At 35.1% G+C, this 18,406-nt stretch overlaps 4 protein-coding genes across 4 annotated transcripts in view; 3 read left to right on the top strand and 1 right to left on the bottom strand.

The window, feature by feature from the left end:
• Positions 1-18,406, top strand: part of LOC125872539 (uncharacterized protein At3g49140) — a 163,737-nt gene that overhangs the window by 64,405 nt on the left and 80,926 nt on the right. The gene's annotated exons all lie outside the window — the stretch shown is intronic.
• Positions 1,169-2,737, top strand: LOC125872546 (protein farnesyltransferase/geranylgeranyltransferase type-1 subunit alpha). The gene is made up of 2 exons (XM_049553280.1): positions 1,169-1,325; positions 2,017-2,737. The coding sequence occupies exons 1-2, from the start codon at positions 1,224-1,226 to the stop codon at positions 2,491-2,493; spliced, it is 579 nt and encodes a 192-aa protein (XP_049409237.1). The 5' UTR covers positions 1,169-1,223; the 3' UTR covers positions 2,494-2,737.
• LOC125872542 (endonuclease III homolog 1, chloroplastic) lies at positions 2,934-10,087 on the bottom strand. Its single transcript, XM_049553276.1, has 11 exons — positions 9,912-10,087; positions 9,602-9,723; positions 9,172-9,235; positions 7,823-7,882; positions 6,405-6,553; positions 5,665-5,731; positions 5,029-5,120; positions 4,721-4,858; positions 4,543-4,647; positions 3,931-4,014; positions 2,934-3,402 (listed from the first exon to the last, which is right to left on the bottom strand). The coding sequence occupies exons 1-11, from the start codon at positions 9,964-9,966 to the stop codon at positions 3,280-3,282; spliced, it is 1,059 nt and encodes a 352-aa protein (XP_049409233.1). The 5' UTR covers positions 9,967-10,087; the 3' UTR covers positions 2,934-3,279.
• Positions 10,834-17,083, top strand: LOC125872544 (gamma-secretase subunit APH1-like). The gene is made up of 6 exons (XM_049553278.1): positions 10,834-11,054; positions 11,674-11,829; positions 13,425-13,510; positions 15,156-15,281; positions 16,005-16,132; positions 16,655-17,083. Exons 1-6 carry the CDS (start codon positions 10,942-10,944, stop codon positions 16,805-16,807), a joined length of 762 nt encoding a protein of 253 aa, XP_049409235.1. The 5' UTR covers positions 10,834-10,941; the 3' UTR covers positions 16,808-17,083.

The raw sequence follows: 18,406 nt of genomic DNA, 5'->3' as shown, positions 1-18,406 counted from the left end.
AAATACTAAGGTAAAAGCAGGGTGACTTAGGATCATATTAAATGTTAGTATCCCACACATTCCATGACAGTTCATTACACGTTCTTTGGATTCTTGCTTCGGTGTCACTCAATAAACATCTTTCATGTAATTAATCCCAGTTATATTTTTCCCTGTAACAGTGTTGTCAAAGGAGAAATAACTTTGAAAAGGCCCAAACTCTCCTTGGACTTTACAAGTAGAGCGTAATAAAAACATGGGCTTTAATATAAAAAAATTCCAAATGATGAAAATATATTAATGCAAGAAAATTTACTACATACATGAACTTTCTAGTGTACGCGTGGTTCCTTTCGATTGGAGGCTGTCGCTACCTGGATCAATCAACCTATTCTAGTTCGCTCACTTCTTAAAGAAAAGAGTGTAAAAATTTCCAATTGAATAAAATATATGAAGTAAAAATTAAATCAATTTCAATATTCATTTAATTTTTCTGTTTCAGATGCAAAAATACAGTTTTAAGTTTTTGATTTGGGAGTAGAACTAGTTTTCTTGTGTTAAGTTCCTTATTTCGTTTACCCAAGGTGTGGCCTAAACCTTGGTGATACAGTTCTTAGGTACAAATACTTTGTTGGCGGGAGGTAGCAGGTACCCCCAATGGAGTTGTCATGCTGTGTGCAACCTGGCCCAAACACCATTGTTATCAAAAATAGAAAAAAATCTTCATTTCCTTTTCCGAGTTACTTACCAAATCACTGTTGTTGCTTTGACAATTAGCATATCAGTTTGCCAGCTATATATATTGAGCAGTGTCACTCTCTTCAAGAGCCAGAGGTGGCTGCCTTGGTGATTACATTATAGTGTCACTTAAACGAGATGAAGCAGTTAGGCCTGCGCTGTACATAGCTTATTGTTTTAGCACGTTACGTGAGCCCTTAACAACAACACCTATAAAAGCATAAACAATAGGGATGTATCCGTCAAAATTGTACTTAATCTCCACTTGTGGGCTTGCTTCTTCAGTTACTAAACAATTTCCAATATACTCAAAGTCCATTTCCAGTCAAACCAAGACGACAAAAGTCAGAAAGACACTGGGAGTAATTACTCTATCTATTCTTGGGAGAATCTTACAGCTCAGTGATCTAATCTGGTACCTGCAAGAGATGATACTGGATCATGTGGACAAGTATTTGCTTCTTTATTTCATTGGCAAACCAGAATACTGATCTTTTTTCCTATTTATGCAGTGGGTCCTTCAAGCACTTGGCGGATGGGAAGAGGAGCTTGCATATTGTCAACAACTCCTTGATGATGATATTTACAACAATTCTGCTTGGAATCAGGTAATGATTGAATTTTTTAATGAGAAGAAATGATTCTTTTGATGGTAAATGAGGTTACAGAGAGTGATAAGATGTCGTCAGCTGACAGAATCAGAAGGTATAAACAAAGAGATCTTTAAACAAGAAGCATCTGCCAATCCCTTCCTTGTTAAAACTATGCCAGAAAACTAATAAGATGCCCAGAAATCTAAATGCCGTGTTCCGTTTTGGAATACTTGTGATACCCACAAGCCAAATAGAGCACAGAATTGGATGCATAATATTCTTCCATAAAACTTTAAATTCTTCACTTGCCCCAAACCCCTGAAATTGTAATGAGAAAGGACTTTTATGGGGTTGACACATGAGTCTCCATATTTGCAAATAACCTCCTTCGAGTTAATTTGCTAATGGACAATGCATAAACAAGTATGCGTGAGACTCATTACCTTGTTTGACTGTTCACTCTCATTTTACTCTTGAGAAACCATTACCTGCAAAAGTTTCATTCTTTTTTCTTTTAATTATAATTATTTTAAATCTACTAAATAATATCAGCATTCTCTGAGATTTTCAAGGAGCTTACTTCTAACAAATGTTTTATGCTTGTTTCATAAAATAATGTTTTATGCTTGCTGCTTTAAATTATCAGAAGGGTAAAACTCCTTTGTGAAGGAAAGTGTAGCTCCTAACTTTACTTTGTTTCTTGTAGAGATACTTTGTCATAACACGATCACCTCTACTAGGGGGCCTAGTGGCAATGAGGGAATTGGAAGTGAATTACACAGTTCAAACCATCAGAGCTAGTCCAGAGAATGAAAGTCCTTGGAGGTATCTTCGCGGTCTTTTCAAGAATGATACACAATCTCTAGTTCAGGATTCTCAAGTAGCATCAGTACTTTTGGACGTCTTAACCTCCCAAAATAGTCACGTGCATGCTCTGAGCTTCTTGTTGGATCTTCTTTGTCATGGTTTTGAACCGAGCCAAGAATTGAAAAGTGCCGTAGATGTTCTTACTCCACAGTCATGCTCACCAGATTTAGCACTGACAAAGAAAATATGTTCCATCTTGGAACATGCTGATCCAATGAGAGTAAAATATTGGAATTGGCGCAAAAGCATGGTTCGGGTTCAATCAGCTCAGAGTCAGAATGCAGATAGGTTGGCTAATTTGAGTATGCAAGGATGACTTGTGAGAATATTGTACTGATGTTGTACGAATATACATACTTGCATTTAAGGTGATCCTTCGGGTACATGTACTGGGAAATGACTGAATATCAGGAAGAACTGAAAAAATTGTTATTGGCAACATTGTGCTTCTCAAAAGAGGTCACTGTCGATGACCTTTTGTACTGCCTTGAGTTTTTGCCCTGCTATGTTTTGTAAATTTGGATTTGGATGCATGGCTAATTGATATTTTTGGTGACTTCTAATACTCTGGAGGAAGGCTGGTAACATGTGTAATATACTACTATACTTTCCATGTCGAGTTAGATCTTGAAAATTTTAGTTGTTCTTTTATGAAGCAAACATTAGTGTGAAATAAGAGTACTATTCTCCATCTTCATCAAAATAAAAAAAAAGTGAAAATTTGAAGAAGGGTGGAAGAATGCAGCAAATAGCATCAATACAAAATATTGATAGCTTGGAAGAACTTTCCCTTGATATCAAACCAAAACATGATCTTACTCCCTCCAGATTGCAGGACAGTGAAGTAAACTGTACAAAATGGAACTACTTAATTTTACAATATGTACTTCCCCAGTTTTCAACTTATCCACATCCTCCCACAAACGATTTTGAGCCAATCAAAAAAGAAGAAAAACCATGGACGTTTATATGGATGATACAAAATATGAGCTGAGAGCACAAAATTTGTCTATCGCTCAAGTCAAAAATGGCAATGTTATGTTAGAAATGACTGAGAGAATTGTGCCCTCACTGCAAAACTTGGTTGAAATTCCATCAAACGTCACTTTTTGGGGGTGGAAGATGGGCTTGCTGCCTCTTTGAATGCGGATGGGCAGAGATCACTTACTGTACAGATTGCACAACGTGGTCTCAAAGGAGTACAAATGGTCTGACCAAACCCAACCTGTTTTTAAGATCAATGAAACCAAGTAAACTAAGCAATAAACCAAAAAGTGATTCACAAGGAACATAAAAACAGAAACGATTTAATATGTGGAAAGCTAATTGTGTACTATGGCGCAACCATCTAAATATTCTTCTTGATTCAGATGGTGAAAAGTTTCAAGAAGAAGAGATTCTTGAGATGGTCAGTTTCTCAACATTGCACCAGCGTGGAATCAATTCAAGTAAATATGTTCAGCCTTTTGAACTTTTAAGATAAGTTCCCTTGTCAGATACGTCGTTCTATGGCTTATGAGCAGCAGCCTTGTTTTTTTCCCCACCAAAGAATTCATAATGTGCATCCACGTTGATGAATTCTTTAACTACATATGATGATCAGACACTGCAGAATTCATGCATAATGCTTTTTGCAGATTATGGATGGCTCTCGCTAAGATCAGATGAAAAGAACCATTCTAGAATCTCCTACCAGTTTTGAATACAAGTAGCTATAAATTACGCATGCAGGAAAAATAGATGAGAGACATACCAAGAGAGGATTGATTGGCACCCATTCTTCCTTTGGAAGCCAAAGTTGCAAGGACTCCCTGGTTTCCTCAGGGGTTCTCGTTTTCTAACAAGAACAAAGTAAGAAATTGAACAACATAATTAGAGAATTTATAGATCCTTAGATACTGCAACTGTTTTTCAAATATATTTAATTCCTACACTAGGCCTAACTATGTGTTCATGCCACAATTACTATTACCCAAAATGGTTAATGGAGTGCTCAAACAAAACAACAACATAACCAGTGTAATCCAACAAGTGGGGGTCTAGGAGGGTACGATGTACTAAGACCTTACCCCTACCTTTGTGAGATAGAGAGGTTGTTTCCGATAGACCCTCGGCTCAAACTCCACACCATAAGTTTGCTATTATGACGGTAACCCATAATTATTTGAAAGCTAAATCAAGGCAGAAGTTTAGAGTTGCTTCTATTTTCTTCTTTTTACCAAGGACCTCCATATATTTTTGCTTTCGTCAACAAATATGAATTTAGTTTAAAATTGGAAAAAAATAGCATCTAATTATATGAGAATCACACACTCCTGACACCACATTAGATGTAGCCTCATTGTCAGATGGAAATCAAGAATACCTGCTTAGTTCCAGGACGTGATACCCATCCAAGCCGATTAGAAATACGATGCACATGAGTATCTACACATATCCCTTGGACGTTTTCCCATGCAACATTCATAACCTAAAGGAATATACACCGAACTAGTTTACAAGTGAAAATGACAAGGAAATAGAGAAAAACACAACTTCCTTACTAGATGAGCCATCTTGGGACCAATTCCTGGGAGCAGAAGCAATTCTTCCAGAGAACTAGGGATGTCCCCATTGTATTTTGATAGACAAATTTTTGCTACTTTTTTCAGGTTGCTAGCCTTTCGCGTGTAAAACCCCACCTGAAAGGGAAACGGTGTGCATACATAAACAATCAATGTTCAGAAAACTCTCAAACATGTTGATCAAAGGACAGTGCTTTAATGTTCTTAATTGTTATTTGCATTTCAGCTGATCTAGGTCTAACAAAAACATTATAGTATACAAGTAATTGGCATACAAGAAGGCATACTGGATATATCAAACTCTTGATTGTTTCTTCATTTGCTGAGTCAATGGCATCTGCAGCAAGCAAGCCATTTTGAAGGAGACGCTGGATAGCTCCTGTTGATAATAAGTCCTCAATGAATGAAAGTAAAATAACAGCATTCCATGCCTGGATGTATGCCAGATTATTGGAACCGGGGCCTTAGTTCTACCAAAACATGATGTAGTAATGAGAGCACACAACAATTTAGCACTTTCAACTCAAAAATCATGTATTCGTTTTTGGACATGAGTTTCGAAAGTTCTCAAGTTACAAATGAGCATTTGATAGAAGAATCACCATACAAGGTCACGGGGATATCAGCAAAGCTTTTAAGCTAATAACCAGGGCATAAAATGAGGCTCTTCAAATAAAAATTAAAAAAGGAAAGGCAGGAATGTTAAAATTTTGAGGACAATGACAACGACCAAATTTTGAATTTTAAGATATAGTAATCAGTAGAAAACGAAGTATCTTAGACAGAATCAAGTTGAAATGTTAGGCACAATATAATTAGGATTAGCAAACTCGAGTTGAAAAGCAAAGCAAATTATACAAAAAGTTGAGAACAAATCAGTAAGAGATATTTCAAATTAGAAGATTAGCAACTTCAGAACTTGCCATGATTAACTTGATCTTTGGTCTGGCTTGACAAGAGTGATGATACAAGGACTGCAAATCTTCTTTCCTGATAAAAACATGAAGTGTCAAAATTAGCAACAAAGTCAAGATGGAGCATCCAGAAGTCATCAATAATTCAAGAGTTCTCCACCAAAGGGTCAGCAAAGAATACAATCTATCAAACTTGAATGGATGAAATACCCATTCACGATCAACAACTAGAAGAATTAATTGTCAAAAACACGTAAGCATCTTCAACTGAAAAATAGATTGATTATAATAACTTCCCAGACTAGGCAACACTGAATTAGTAGGATATTAGTTGAATACCTAACCTTAATGACAAGATTAAAAAAATAACATCCATCAATTGTATCTTTTGCCGAGCTTTTTTCACCACAAATGTTTTTGCCTGTCCTTTTCCAGAGTTAAATAGTTCCTTTTTTGGGGTAATAAACATGGATAATCCTCTAGATTGCTGAAATTAAGCACCTCCCTGCTTAGGGAGATACACAACTGACTATACTCCTTGAATTTAGTTCCATGGTATATGTGACCCATGAAGTTCTGTAAGTAGTTAGTCAAAAGGAGGCCAGAGGTTGCTAATGTCACATGAAAGAAAGGCTCAAATCTATCCTTTCTGATGTAACTTCATTTTTACTCTTTTCCATGTCCTTTTCACATGAAAGAAAGGCGCAATAATATGCTTTTGTGTTCAATTAGTGCAAAAAAATTATCACCTTGGCAGGAAGTGAACTCCCAGCTTTCTCACAACCCATGGAGTCTACAGGTGCATCTTCTGCGGATCTCATCTTGCGGATTCCTTCAAGGACTTTTTCCCAGTTCAAAGGTGGCTGTAGTGGATCAGATAGACTGAAGCCTTTAATTTCTGTCCATCAACAGACCTTGGCTTAGTGATATGTTTAAGCAAGACAAAGTGCCCATTGGATCAACATAACATAAAGTTGCACACAAAGGTGCTTCAACTCCTATTTATTTCAAACTAACAATGGTAAGATATAAACCAAAAAGAAACCTCGGTATTAGCAAACCATAGCAAAATAATAAACAGAACTCTTTTGCTCACAAAGAGTGGCGGAAGATTGTTCCAACTTGCATATGGTAGAAAATTTGGAAAGAGAAGAATGCAAGATGTTTTGAAGGCAGGAGCAGTTCAATCCAGAAGATCAAGAGTTCTTGCATTTCTCTTTTTTATTTTTGGTGTAAGAGTCATTACTAGACTTTTTGGCCTCTTTGTAAGTTTTTTAACGGGTAGCAAGGAATCGAGTGAATGACCTTAATGATTGTTTTAAACAGGGGCTGTATTTGTAGGTATGATATAACAGCCCTTTTTTGGGGTGCTGATAAATATAACATGTTAACAATTTTTAAAAAGATAGACAGAATTCTATTAAAGCATCAACAAAAATCTCATTAATTCAAGACTAAGGCTAATTCCCTTGTCACCTAAGAGTGTCTAGAAAGATAAACAGAAGCAAAGAACTCTTTCCTTTTTCTTCTTCATTCACTTTGGTAGTATAAAATTAAAATCATACATTATCAAAGAAAAAATTACATCCTCATGCTACATATTTCTATTCAATGTGTAAATTGATGACTTCAAATCTGAATAATTGAAGTAATGAAACCAATGAATGACATATATTGTTTATCCTATGAATTGGACTCTTCCACTGAAAGTTATAGCCATTGACCAGTAGATTTGTCAAGCTAGTTGGCAGAGAAATAGTTTCGCGGTTTTAACTATCCAGACTTAAGCTTTTGATCTACCAAACAGTCATTTGGAGAATCTATATACATGTCTAGTTGGGTTTTCTTTGTGAGTTATCTTTCAAGAAATGTCGATTATTTTCAGGATTATAGTTTGTACATGTGATATTAGGTTAGAGGTAAGATCTGTTAAAAAAAAATTATCCTAGAGATGGAGGTTTATTACATCCGGAAAAAACACTCTGCAGTGACATGAAGGAAAGAAGATTTGAGGAGGTTCTCCTTTTCAGATTTGAAATAGATTAGTACGATCTTTTGAACGTTTAATTAAGTAGAAAAAAGATATCTCGCAGGTTAAATACTTATCCTTAGGGGACAAGTTTTTTCCTTTTCTTTAAGTGCATATTCACATTACCACCTCATTTACCTGTTTGCGTCAACTGGGATAGAGCTTTTTCTCCTGTCAAACGCACGGATTTGGAAGGTGCTGCACAAAGTAAAGAATGATTGGCACACGGATGAAAAACAAGAAAATTAGGAAAGTCCAAATGCTGATGGACAGGAACATAAAATAGCAGAGCTGCAGAGGTGACTGAAAGCTTGTACTTGTGACAGAGTTCTATACCACTCAAGCATCATTAAAAACATGTAAGAGAAATGGCAATAACATAGAAAATTCTACCTTCTTTCTCTCCCTATCATACAAAAAGAAGGCCTTTTTCACTTGCTGACAAAACAAGTTCTTATACTTTCAACACTTATTTTTCTTTTTCTAAGTAGGCCTGCACATATTTTATATCTTAGAAATTAGTTAGTCAACAAATTATCAGTACTTTTAAGGCTGTCATGACATTTGATGTACCATTGAAAAGCCACAGATATAGATCTTCAATTACTAATATGCCTTTGATAAAACGATTAGCAAATAATGGGTCGTGTACTTCCTCTCTCTACACAACATAGTTTTTACATGCCTTACTCATATGCTTTTCCCTTCCTTTCATATCACCTTGGTTAATACACAAGGAAGTCAAAGTGCTTAGTCATGTTACTCATGAAAACTGCTTCTATGTAAAAATAAAGATATCTGATGGGTTATAAGGACTCCATCGCATATACTTACTTCAATTAGTCATCTCCGATCACTTTTGCTGTATTGATATCGTTTCTTACTTATCCTTGTTAACTTTCAAGAGTTAGTTCAAGTCAAGTCATGCAATTTTTTGGGTCTCATTAACTCAATCTTGATTTCTTCGAGTCAATAAACAAGTACACACACTAACATTTTTTTTAGCACTAGATAACTACAGAACTTGGATATTCTGTATTTTTCCATTTTTTGGACAATCACTTTATCTAATAGAAGTTCTTGGTAAAGTTGTATGTTTTTAGCGTCTTGAGCTTGGATAAAAACTTGTACAAAATCACGTTCAAACTTCATCTAATCATGCAAAAGTTTTGATCCAATCGCATTCATTCATTTCATCAAAAACTATAGCACTGATTGTCAAATTTATTGTACCTACTACCCCATAGCATGGGGTAGGCAAGAATATGAAGTCCAACAATAATCAAGCTTAACAAGGTAAAAGGTGTTGCTTTCCAGGCACAAGGATACAAGCAGCAAGTTAAATTAACAAGATCTGTGTGGTCATTGCCCTTGTCTGCTTGGCAAGTAATCTTGTTCTCTTGATGAGGGACATCTAGGCAAATAATTGTCAATGTATTGATGGTGATATGAATAGTTATGGAGTCAAAATAAAGACTTGAGCTTACTTGGCTGGGAATGTGTAGCTTCCTTGGAATAGGAAAAATCCTCTATCTCGGGCAGTTTAACAAGCTGCAAAAGCCAAAAAAAAATAAAATCAGAAAGTTCTCTTTCCTTTTGTGTCCCTGAAAAGCCAAATGATCAAATTACCTTAAATAACTCAAATGATCAAAGCAAAGAAGTCTCTTGAAATGGTTAAAATTTTAATCAGTTAGATGCACTACCAGTTCTGAAAGTCTATTCCCTACACTTAAATACAAGGGATCTTCACACAAATAGCCGGGCCGGGCACATTTACTGTTTATTTTTTCTAGATGGTATACATATCTTACAGACTTATAAACGTATTATGCATGTATTATGGACGCCTATTTAGGTTAATTCTTTTAAATACAACCATTTCAATCCAAAAGCAATAAAAACGTAGTAGTACCATACTTTTTTGCCAGAAGATTCTTCCTTGACCTCCTTGGCAATGACTTCCACAGTCTTTTTAACTCTCTTTTTTCGGATGAAAACACGTAGTTCAGGAACGGAGCTTCCCCCTGAGCCATCACAACCTGAACATCAAAAAAACTTCAATATTACTGAAATTTTCCAACAATAGCTGAAATCTCCCCTACCCCTCAAAAAAGTTACCCCTTTTATTACTCAATGCATACGTGCAACAGCTTTAAAGAAGTACTAACTCAAAAGGTTATTATAGAATACTTTGGAAAAAAAATGGATTCTTTATTGTTTGGCTGACCTGGGTTTTTCTGGGAAGGGGTTTCTTGGTTGAGGGAACTTCGTGTTCTTCGCATTTTGGCGGAGGAAATGGTTTGAATTCCAAGTGGGATTGAGGGAAGAAGCGCAGTGTTTCTCAAAAGAGAGGGACATTTTGATTATAGCCAAACCATAGTTTCTTTTCTTGATTCTTGGACCTGCTCCAAAAATTGAAAAGAAAAAATAAGAAGCTCAATGCTAAATAAATTACTCCCTCCATTCCTATTTATCGTTTCATAAAATCAATACATAAATAACATTATTTTTTATATTTTATCTTAAGCTTTTTAAATATGAATTTCATCAACATCAAAAAACTAAATAATTAATTCATGTTAATTGATCAAACTTAATTAATTTATGTTCATTTATTTAAAATTTGACTTCAAGAAAATACTAAAAAAAGAAGAAGATATAATGATACATTTATCTAATTTTTTAAGGGACGTGAATTATTAAATTGTGACATATAAATAGGAAGTTAGGAGCCAAAGAAATATCTTCTTGTTCAATTTTTTAATCTGATTTTGACACATTAATAAAAGTAAATAATTTGTTTTTTTTAATATTATAATGTTAAATGTTCCCTTAATCTTGTAGTTTGTTATATGTAAAGTTTGAAATTATTATTTTTTTTGAACTAATTAAAAAGGAAACTAAAATAAAATACTAACAAATGAATAATAAATATAGCTCTAAAATATGACTGTACTGGTATAAATTCATATATGAATTAGGAAAAAATGATCAAAATGGTGAGGTTGTATTGTTTTGGTCCTTAGTATATCCATTTGATAGATTAATAGTTTGAAGTATTTTTTCTAAAAAAGATCTTATTTTTAAAATGATAGATTACTTAATTTTATTTAGGAATTAACATTCTTGTTTTAGAAATTTCGAAACATTGACCCCTCAAAGTTTCTTTTTCAAAGTGTCCAGTCCCTTTGTTGGCAAGTAATTTTCTTCTGGTTTGATTTCCAAAGTTGCTCCGGAGTAAGGAAGCAGCTAAAGCCATGACAGTGGCAGCAGGAATTGGATACGCGTTGTTAGCCCTTGGCCCTTCTCTCTCACTCTTCATCGCTCTTATCTCAAAAAAACCCTTCTTGATTCTTACACTTCTTTCAAGGTAAACTTCCAATTCAGGGTTACTTTTTTGAAAATTTCTTCAAATTCACAAAATATCCTTCTGATTACAGTTATTGACGGATTGGGTGTTAAATAGTTCATTTATTTGTGGCAAGTTTGGTGGTTTTTTTTTTCTTTCATGGGTGTGACTTGGTCATTGTAAATGGGGACATACTGTTGTCATTTATTACTTAAAGATTGTGTTTTTTTGGTTACTGGGTGTGATTGGATATCGGAAACAGTCTTTCTACTTTCAAAAGGTAGGGGCAAGGCTGTGTACACACTACCCTCTCCATACCCCACTTGTGGGTATGTTGTTGTTGTTGTTGGATTTGATTGGTTTAGGGTAAATGCTGACATATAGTTATCATTCTTTGTTCATTTGATTATAATAGGAATCCCTTTGTTGCTCAATCACTTTACTATGGGTGACTACATGAATGAACTACTGCTGTTGTTATATTTTCATCATATATGATGTTTTTTTCTGCTGTAATCAGCTTGGTGTTTGTCAATCGTGGTTTGGTTTGTGATGGGGGTTAGCAGATTTCCATATACTAGTATTGTTAACTTCTGATTGTTCCATGTGAATAATTTTTTCTTTCTTTCTACTTTGGTAGTACATTGGTATGGCTTATGAGTCTGATAGTAATGTCAGCTCTTTGGAGGGCTTTCCTTCCACTGAAAAGCACAGCATGGTGGCCGTATGCTATCCTCATACTCACTTCTGTTGGTTTCCAAGAAGGACTTCGTATTCTCTTCTGGAAAGTTTACAAGTAAGTCGGCCTACAACTAATGTCTTGTGTACACTTTGCTGTCTGCATTTGTTAAAAGAGTTGTAACTGAGTGGAAGTCATAGGTGATATACATATCACTATAACCAATTAGTTTATTTGCAGAAAATTTGTTGAAGAGTAGAAGTGCAAAATAGAAGATAGATAACTTGACCTTATGCTGTTTGAATTACTTGTAGATTCCCCAAAAACTTTTGGAGTTTCATACACATGATTTTTTTCCCGAAGTATCCACATGATTGATATGCTATAAAATGTGAAGGATTTACATATGTATTGAACTCATATAATTTCCAGTGAAATAAATCATCAAAGTGGCTCGCTCCAAATCATGTTTTGAAAATGTGAAGGACTCACATAGGTATTAAACTCGTATAATTTCCATTGCAAGAGGTCATCAAAGCGGCGCTCTCTAGATTATACTATGAAAACGTGAAGTGCCGACTTGTGTACGTATTAAACTCATATAATTTCCTGTGCAAAATGTCATAAACGTGATGATCTCCGAATAAGAGGCACTATTTATCCCCACCAGTGCTTGTGTTTTGCTACTAAATGATTGTAGATACTTGCAGGCAATTGCGTCAATTGACCACACAAAGAAAGCCAAGATGAGATATATCATTACTTTGATAATCATATGAAGTAGCCTTTGACATATAGAGCCAATTCTCTTATTTCAACTAACATAGTATCACATGGAACTGCTTGAGTAAAAAATATGTTGAAGCCAAATGAAGTAAATTACATGCAGAAATGAATAAACATATCTTTATTAAGATGAAAACATCCTTTTCATGAGTAGTGTATAGTCCATGTTTCCTTGCTATACTATGCTGACTTGGTGTATAGCCACTTATTTGATACCCTGCCGGCCCTTTTGTCTAAGATATATGGCCGTGCATTCCATGTTGGCAATGATGCGTGGTTACGAAAACTAGTATATGAGGCATGCAAATTTATTTATCAGATACATTGTGAAACTTATTTTTCTAATAAAAAGTTGGTAGAATATCCTATCTGCTTACCCTTCGGGGTGGCCCAATGGTTTGAGCTTGGGACTTCCATGTTGGACGTCTCAAGTTCGAAACCCCTTGCCAGCGAAAGCAAGGGGTTTGCCTTCTGGGTCGAGCTCGTCGCACCAGGCTTGCNATATGGCCGTGCTTTCCATGGTGGCAATGATGCGTGGTTATGAAAACTAGTATATGAGGCATGCAAATTTATTTATCAGATATATTGTGAAACTTATTTTTCTAATAAAAGGTTGGTAGAATATCCTATCTGCTTATATTTACCCGGATTAGACCTCAATAAGAAATCTATCCTTCTGCTCATTCCTCTCTTCATTTGCCTTTTTCTTCTTCAGCAGAGCTCCTCTATTTGTTGCATCATTGCTTGACATGGTTTATATTTTTCATTTGAAAATTTGTTGCTGATTTTGCTTGGTTATAACTGTTACCTCAAAAGATTGGTTATAATTTGTTGGGAAGAACTTTTATGAATTCCAGTTCCTTTATCCTATACTCTATATGTAGAATTTACCCTTAACTTTGTATTCCATGTTTGTGTTATGTCAGGAAGCTGGAGGATATATTGGATGCATTTGCTGACAGAGTCTCTAAACCTCGCCTCTTTATGACGGACAAGATGCAAATTGCTCTTGGTAGAATACCGAACATTTTCGCTACGTGTCTTTTAAATTCTAGAATTTAGTTTTGATACTTTTCTATCTCCCTAGAATTTTATGTGTTATAATTTTCTTTTCACTAAGGTACCTTAATGTGGAGGCTAGGAAAAATGAGTGTGGAAGACTTGCCACAATGACCTGAAAACCCCTAGGGCCTAGCCTTAACCCAACCCAATAAGCGTGAAAATAACAGAGTGGAAGCAGCTCACCTACCCATTGAGGGTGTACCTTTTTGTTGCAAAACATGTTACATTTTAGTTTCAGAGCATGCAACAGCGCAGCAAGCTTGTACTGAAGTGTGGACAATATACATATAGTGAGAGAGAGAGAGAGAATGTGAGAGACTAAAAGGACAAAAAATTGGTCTAACAAGACAGCAATTCTTAGATCGAAAACAATAGAAGAGGAGATGAGATCGTAGAGAGAACATAGATACTTCCAGTTCCAGGGCTATCTACAACCATTGGAGCTGCTATTGCATATTATTCATTGGCTGCTTCTAAGAGTTCACTGTTGGCGACATATTTTAACATTAAAAATGATATTGTTGATATCATATAACTGAAGATACCATAGCACCATACAACTTCTAAACCCTCTTTTCAGCTCTGCACTTAACTAATTGATCTTCTCCAGTGGAAACAGAATTGAACAGGAAAAACGTCAGCATATTTAACAGAAGCTAAAAAGGAACTTGCTGATAACTGATGCATCACTTATGCAACTTTTAGGTCTAATTGATTGACAAGTTAAGAATAATTTCCTAATAACAAAATCATCTTGTTGGTTTCTGATGTTATACTGATAAAAGGATTCTAATAATATCATGAAAACATGTCTGACCATAGAAAACTTGAAGATGCTGTTAGTTGCACTCTCTCTATTGGACTGATGCAATTGAAGTTCTGTTTAGAGATAGGCAGGCAAAGGCGGGACTTAGTAGCTTAGATTGATGTGCTGGTTTCATTTAACCAAGTGTAAAATGGACCAATAGACTGTCAGTTAGAAAGGAGTTGAAAGTTGAAGGAGGACAGTAAGGGATTGGGTTATTGATTGAGGAAAGGCACGTTCAATGAGTTTGGGATGGAAAAGGCTAGCTTTTAGAGGTTGGATGACTGTGAGGTTTAAGTTTTAACTGCTCTTTCTTTTTTTCTGAAGGTTTAGATGTTGCTAATCTGACTGTTATATGAGCTACTTCTACTAGATGGTACCAAGTATTGGAGTATGAAAATAAAAAGATAAAGGAGTTATCTTTACAAACTACCCTGCAGTTTTCTCTATATAAACAACCCTCTTTGCCGTTTAAACTGTCAATAGATGTTCTATTAATTAGAATAAGCATTTTTAAGGGTCATTGTTATTCATTATGATTCTGAATCCGCCCAGATGTCGAAAACCGTGCTGTGCACCGTGATGTTAATTGCTTGTGGCTGCTTAATCTGGGGTACTATTACTGTTTGTACCCCTTTCCAGCTCCAAGTTGTTTCAACTTCTGAATATTATTTTGATCTTTCCATTTATGGTGAAGGCAAACTACCTTTCTGCTATTAGATATCTAGTGTAGTTTCTGATATTCTTTTTGTTGATCTGACACTAATATCTGATATGTGTTGACATGCAGCTGGGGGTTTGGGACATGGTGTGGCTCATGCTGTGTTTTTCTGCCTTGGCCTTTTGACACCTGCATTTGGACCAGCAACATACTATGTAGAGAAATGCTCAAAGATACCCTTTTTTCTTGTTTCTGGTAAGGGAAATCTGCTATTTCTGAGTTCCTCTTTTATTATTTTGCAAAACAGCTTCTGAGTATTATTGATCTTCAGCAAACTTTCTATATTTGAAAGATCTTGAGAACCAAAGTTTAAAGCAGTGAATGGAGTAACTTAGGACCATTATAAACTTCTTTGGATATCCTTACACAACTAATGAGGGACAATTGTAATCTTTAACCCCACACACACGTGTAACCCGGTTCTGGAACATACACGTGGACTTTAACATTTTTTTTATTTCATATTCTTTTTTAAGTAGATTAAAGAGTGGGTTTGTAGTAGAGAAAGAGTAGTCTCAACAAGTTGAAGAGTGGGCCTGGAGCATAGAGATAAAGAGAGAGTAGGCTCAACAGGCTAAAGAGTGGAAATGGAGTAGGGAGATAGTGAGAGAATAGGCTGAAGGGTCGATCAAGAGAAAAGTCAGTGACTCGATACACTATATTGGGATAGAGAAGCCTAGAGCTGCTTGATGGCCTAAGTTGAGATATAAAAGCCTACAGAGATAAAAACAAGTGGGATGAAGTATGTGTGATAACGAGCTTACCTAAAGTTTTGGGTTCCCTTTTCTTAGGGCTGCAAGCCTGCAACTATGGTTTAACTTAGAAAAATAGTGTAAAGTATAGTGCATGTTGCCATAGTATTGCTTACTACCTCCATATTTATGCAGTCTTAACACTATTTGGCATTTTAAATTGCAGCAATTATAGCCCTTGCCTTTGCTACCATTCACACTTTCTCCATGGTTATTGCGTTCAGTGGATATGAAGAAGGAAACAAAGTGGACCAGTGTTTTGCTCCTGTTGTTCACTTAATTGCTGGCATGTTGGTAAGTTTCCACATGATTGTTTATGCATACTTGAAGAGTGCACACTAAACCTGTCGAGAAAACCAACTACTAAACTGAATGATACTGCGGATCTGGTAACCGAAACTTTCCTAAATAGATCTGCTAATTGTTTGGAGGGCTCTAGCATGAGATCAATATAGAAGCAGATAGTTCTAGCATTTGGTGTGGCTTCTGAATTATTTTGGATTAAAATGTACAAAGTCAATCATAACAAGTTGCTTACATTCTTGGTTACTGAGAGTTGTAGCTTCTACATTTTTCATGTGCGAATATCTATAGTACAGGATCTCCAAAAGAGGTCCATTTCTTCTTATTTCCTTGAAATCAATGACTTGACCATACTATTCAATGTCTCTTGCTGATTTCATTTAATGTAGTACAGTTGATCGAGTTTAATAATTATGCTTCCCTTTGTAGATTTACTATATTGATGAAAAACTTGAGCGATGTGAGTGCATTTTTTTATTAAATGACGATTTATGATCTCTGGTTTGTTTTCAGACACTGACGAATCTTGCATTTGGAGGCTGCATGATTGGCATTCCACTTCTCTACTGTGTAGCAATCGTGACCTTGGTACATTGCGGAAAGATGGCATGGAGGAGATTGATAGAAAGCCGAAGCAGGGAGGGAAACTTCAGCAATAGCCAGTAAGCAAGGATAATAACCTTTTTTGTTATGACTGAGAAGTGTAAGATTAGTAATTGCCAGATATGTCTGATGCATGGAGCATTTGCCAAGGGTGACTCAAAGGAGAGACTAGTAAAAGCCTTCGCTTTAGGCCTCCAAAAATATTTCATAGTCGACTTTATTATTGGCCAAATACATAGACGGCCACTCAAACTTTACATGAATTTTCATTGTAACACCTAACATTTGCCTTGTACCTATTGAACACCTAATATTGCAACAAATTGTGTCTATTCAACACTCCTACCTAATGTGAAACGAAATATGTTTCTCACTTATATAGATTGAGCGCGTAAAATGAAAAAAAATTGTAATGGGTTTCTTGTTCAAATACACCATATCTTTTTCATTTTACGCGTGTAAAATATGTTTCTCACGTAGGATGAATGTGTCTATTTGTTTAATTTTATACAAGTAAAAGTGTCTACTTGTGCACATTCAAAGTGAAAGGTCATAGTTGTCAGTTGACGCTAAGTTATGAGTCATGTTTATGTATTATGTCTTAAACTTAGTAAGAAATACTCTCATTCCACCTACTAGGACAAATCTCCGGTAAAAGGTAAAAAAATGAGGCGATTATACAATTAAAATACACAATTAAACTTCGAAATAAAACATTTAATGACCAATTAAAAACCAAAAAAATGTTGTTTAGTTAATCTTTTTTCGGCCGGATTAGAGAAGAAAAAGTGAGAAACTTTTAATAGGAAAGCATGAATTTCTTTTTGTTGTGATGAAGAAGATATAATGTTAAAATGAATTTTTATGTCAAGTTTAAATGGTGCGTAGTATTTGTGTTCGAAAAATATTGAATTTCATAAAAAAATTGAAAAGAAAAGAAAGAGACATAAATATTTTAGGACTTCCAATTAAACTATTCAAATTTTCATACTAGTAGCAAATAATGTTTTTCACAACATCTTAAAGTAATAAATCACAAACATATGACAAACATCTCAGTGAGAAGATTTATGTTTAATAAAAAATCTAGGCTATAAATAATAAGTATGAAAAAAAAAAAAGGGCAATACTAGATGTTTGACTTTAAACCTTAAATTGATTTATGAAAAATAAGATTTGACCGTTTGATTTATTAAAAAATTTAAAATCACAATTTAATGATAGTAAGACTGGAAGAAAATTATGATTTGAAATGAATTATTGGTATATTGCATAATTTTTAGAACAATAATGAATATGAACCTAAGAATTTATTATCAATAACAAATATTATTCTATCCTTTTTAATTCAAGAAATTCTAACAAAACCAAACAAATAACAGCGAAATCATTATTGGGGGATTTATTGGAGAGTACTTAAATATTCAAAATCATTCGCTTCTATATTTTTCTTTTAAAAGTAACGAATTTGATTAAATCATTTTTTTCAACTTCTTGTGCTTCATCATTAATTATTATGTACTTGGAAAATTAAGGGAACAATGAATTGGAAAATTAAGGGAACAATGAATTGGGCGTTCTCCGCCGGAGTCATATTCATAGCCGTCGGAGTCGTGGGCGTCATGCCCCAACCAATTGATGACGCGTCTACAATGCCTTTCA

Source organism: Solanum stenotomum, chromosome 8 (genome assembly GCF_019186545.1).
Source record: "Solanum stenotomum isolate F172 chromosome 8, ASM1918654v1, whole genome shotgun sequence".
NCBI lineage: Eukaryota > Viridiplantae > Streptophyta > Magnoliopsida > Solanales > Solanaceae > Solanum > Solanum stenotomum.
The sequence above is the reverse complement of the archived record's forward strand: the minus strand, read 5'-3'. Positions and strand labels throughout refer to the sequence as shown.

What these genes read in the sequence shown, in the direction of transcription:
- LOC125872546 (XM_049553280.1), top strand. Translation starts at nt 1,224, where the DNA reads ATGCAGTGGGTCCTTCAAGCACTTGGCGGATGGGAAGAGGAGCTTGCA. An exon ending in ACAATTCTGCTTGGAATCAG is followed by an intron (nt 1,326 to 2,016) that starts GTAATGATTGAA and finishes TGTTTCTTGTAG; the next exon opens with AGATACTTTGTCATAACACG.
- LOC125872544 (XM_049553278.1), top strand. Translation starts at nt 10,942, where the DNA reads ATGACAGTGGCAGCAGGAATTGGATACGCGTTGTTAGCCCTTGGCCCT. An exon ending in CTCTTCTGGAAAGTTTACAA is followed by an intron (nt 11,830 to 13,424) that starts GTAAGTCGGCCT and finishes GTGTTATGTCAG; the next exon opens with GAAGCTGGAGGATATATTGG. An exon ending in ACTTAATTGCTGGCATGTTG is followed by an intron (nt 16,133 to 16,654) that starts GTAAGTTTCCAC and finishes GTTTGTTTTCAG; the next exon opens with ACACTGACGAATCTTGCATT.
- LOC125872542 (XM_049553276.1), bottom strand. Translation starts at nt 9,966, where the DNA reads ATGCGAAGAACACGAAGTTCCCTCAACCAAGAAACCCCTTCCCAGAAA. An exon ending in ATCCCAGTTGACGCAAACAG is followed by an intron (nt 6,554 to 7,822) that starts GTAAATGAGGTG and finishes GTTGATGGACAG; the next exon opens with AAATTAAAGGCTTCAGTCTA. An exon ending in TGCCAATCAATCCTCTCTTG is followed by an intron (nt 3,403 to 3,930) that starts GTATGTCTCTCA and finishes TCTTAAAAACAG; the next exon opens with GTTGGGTTTGGTCAGACCAT.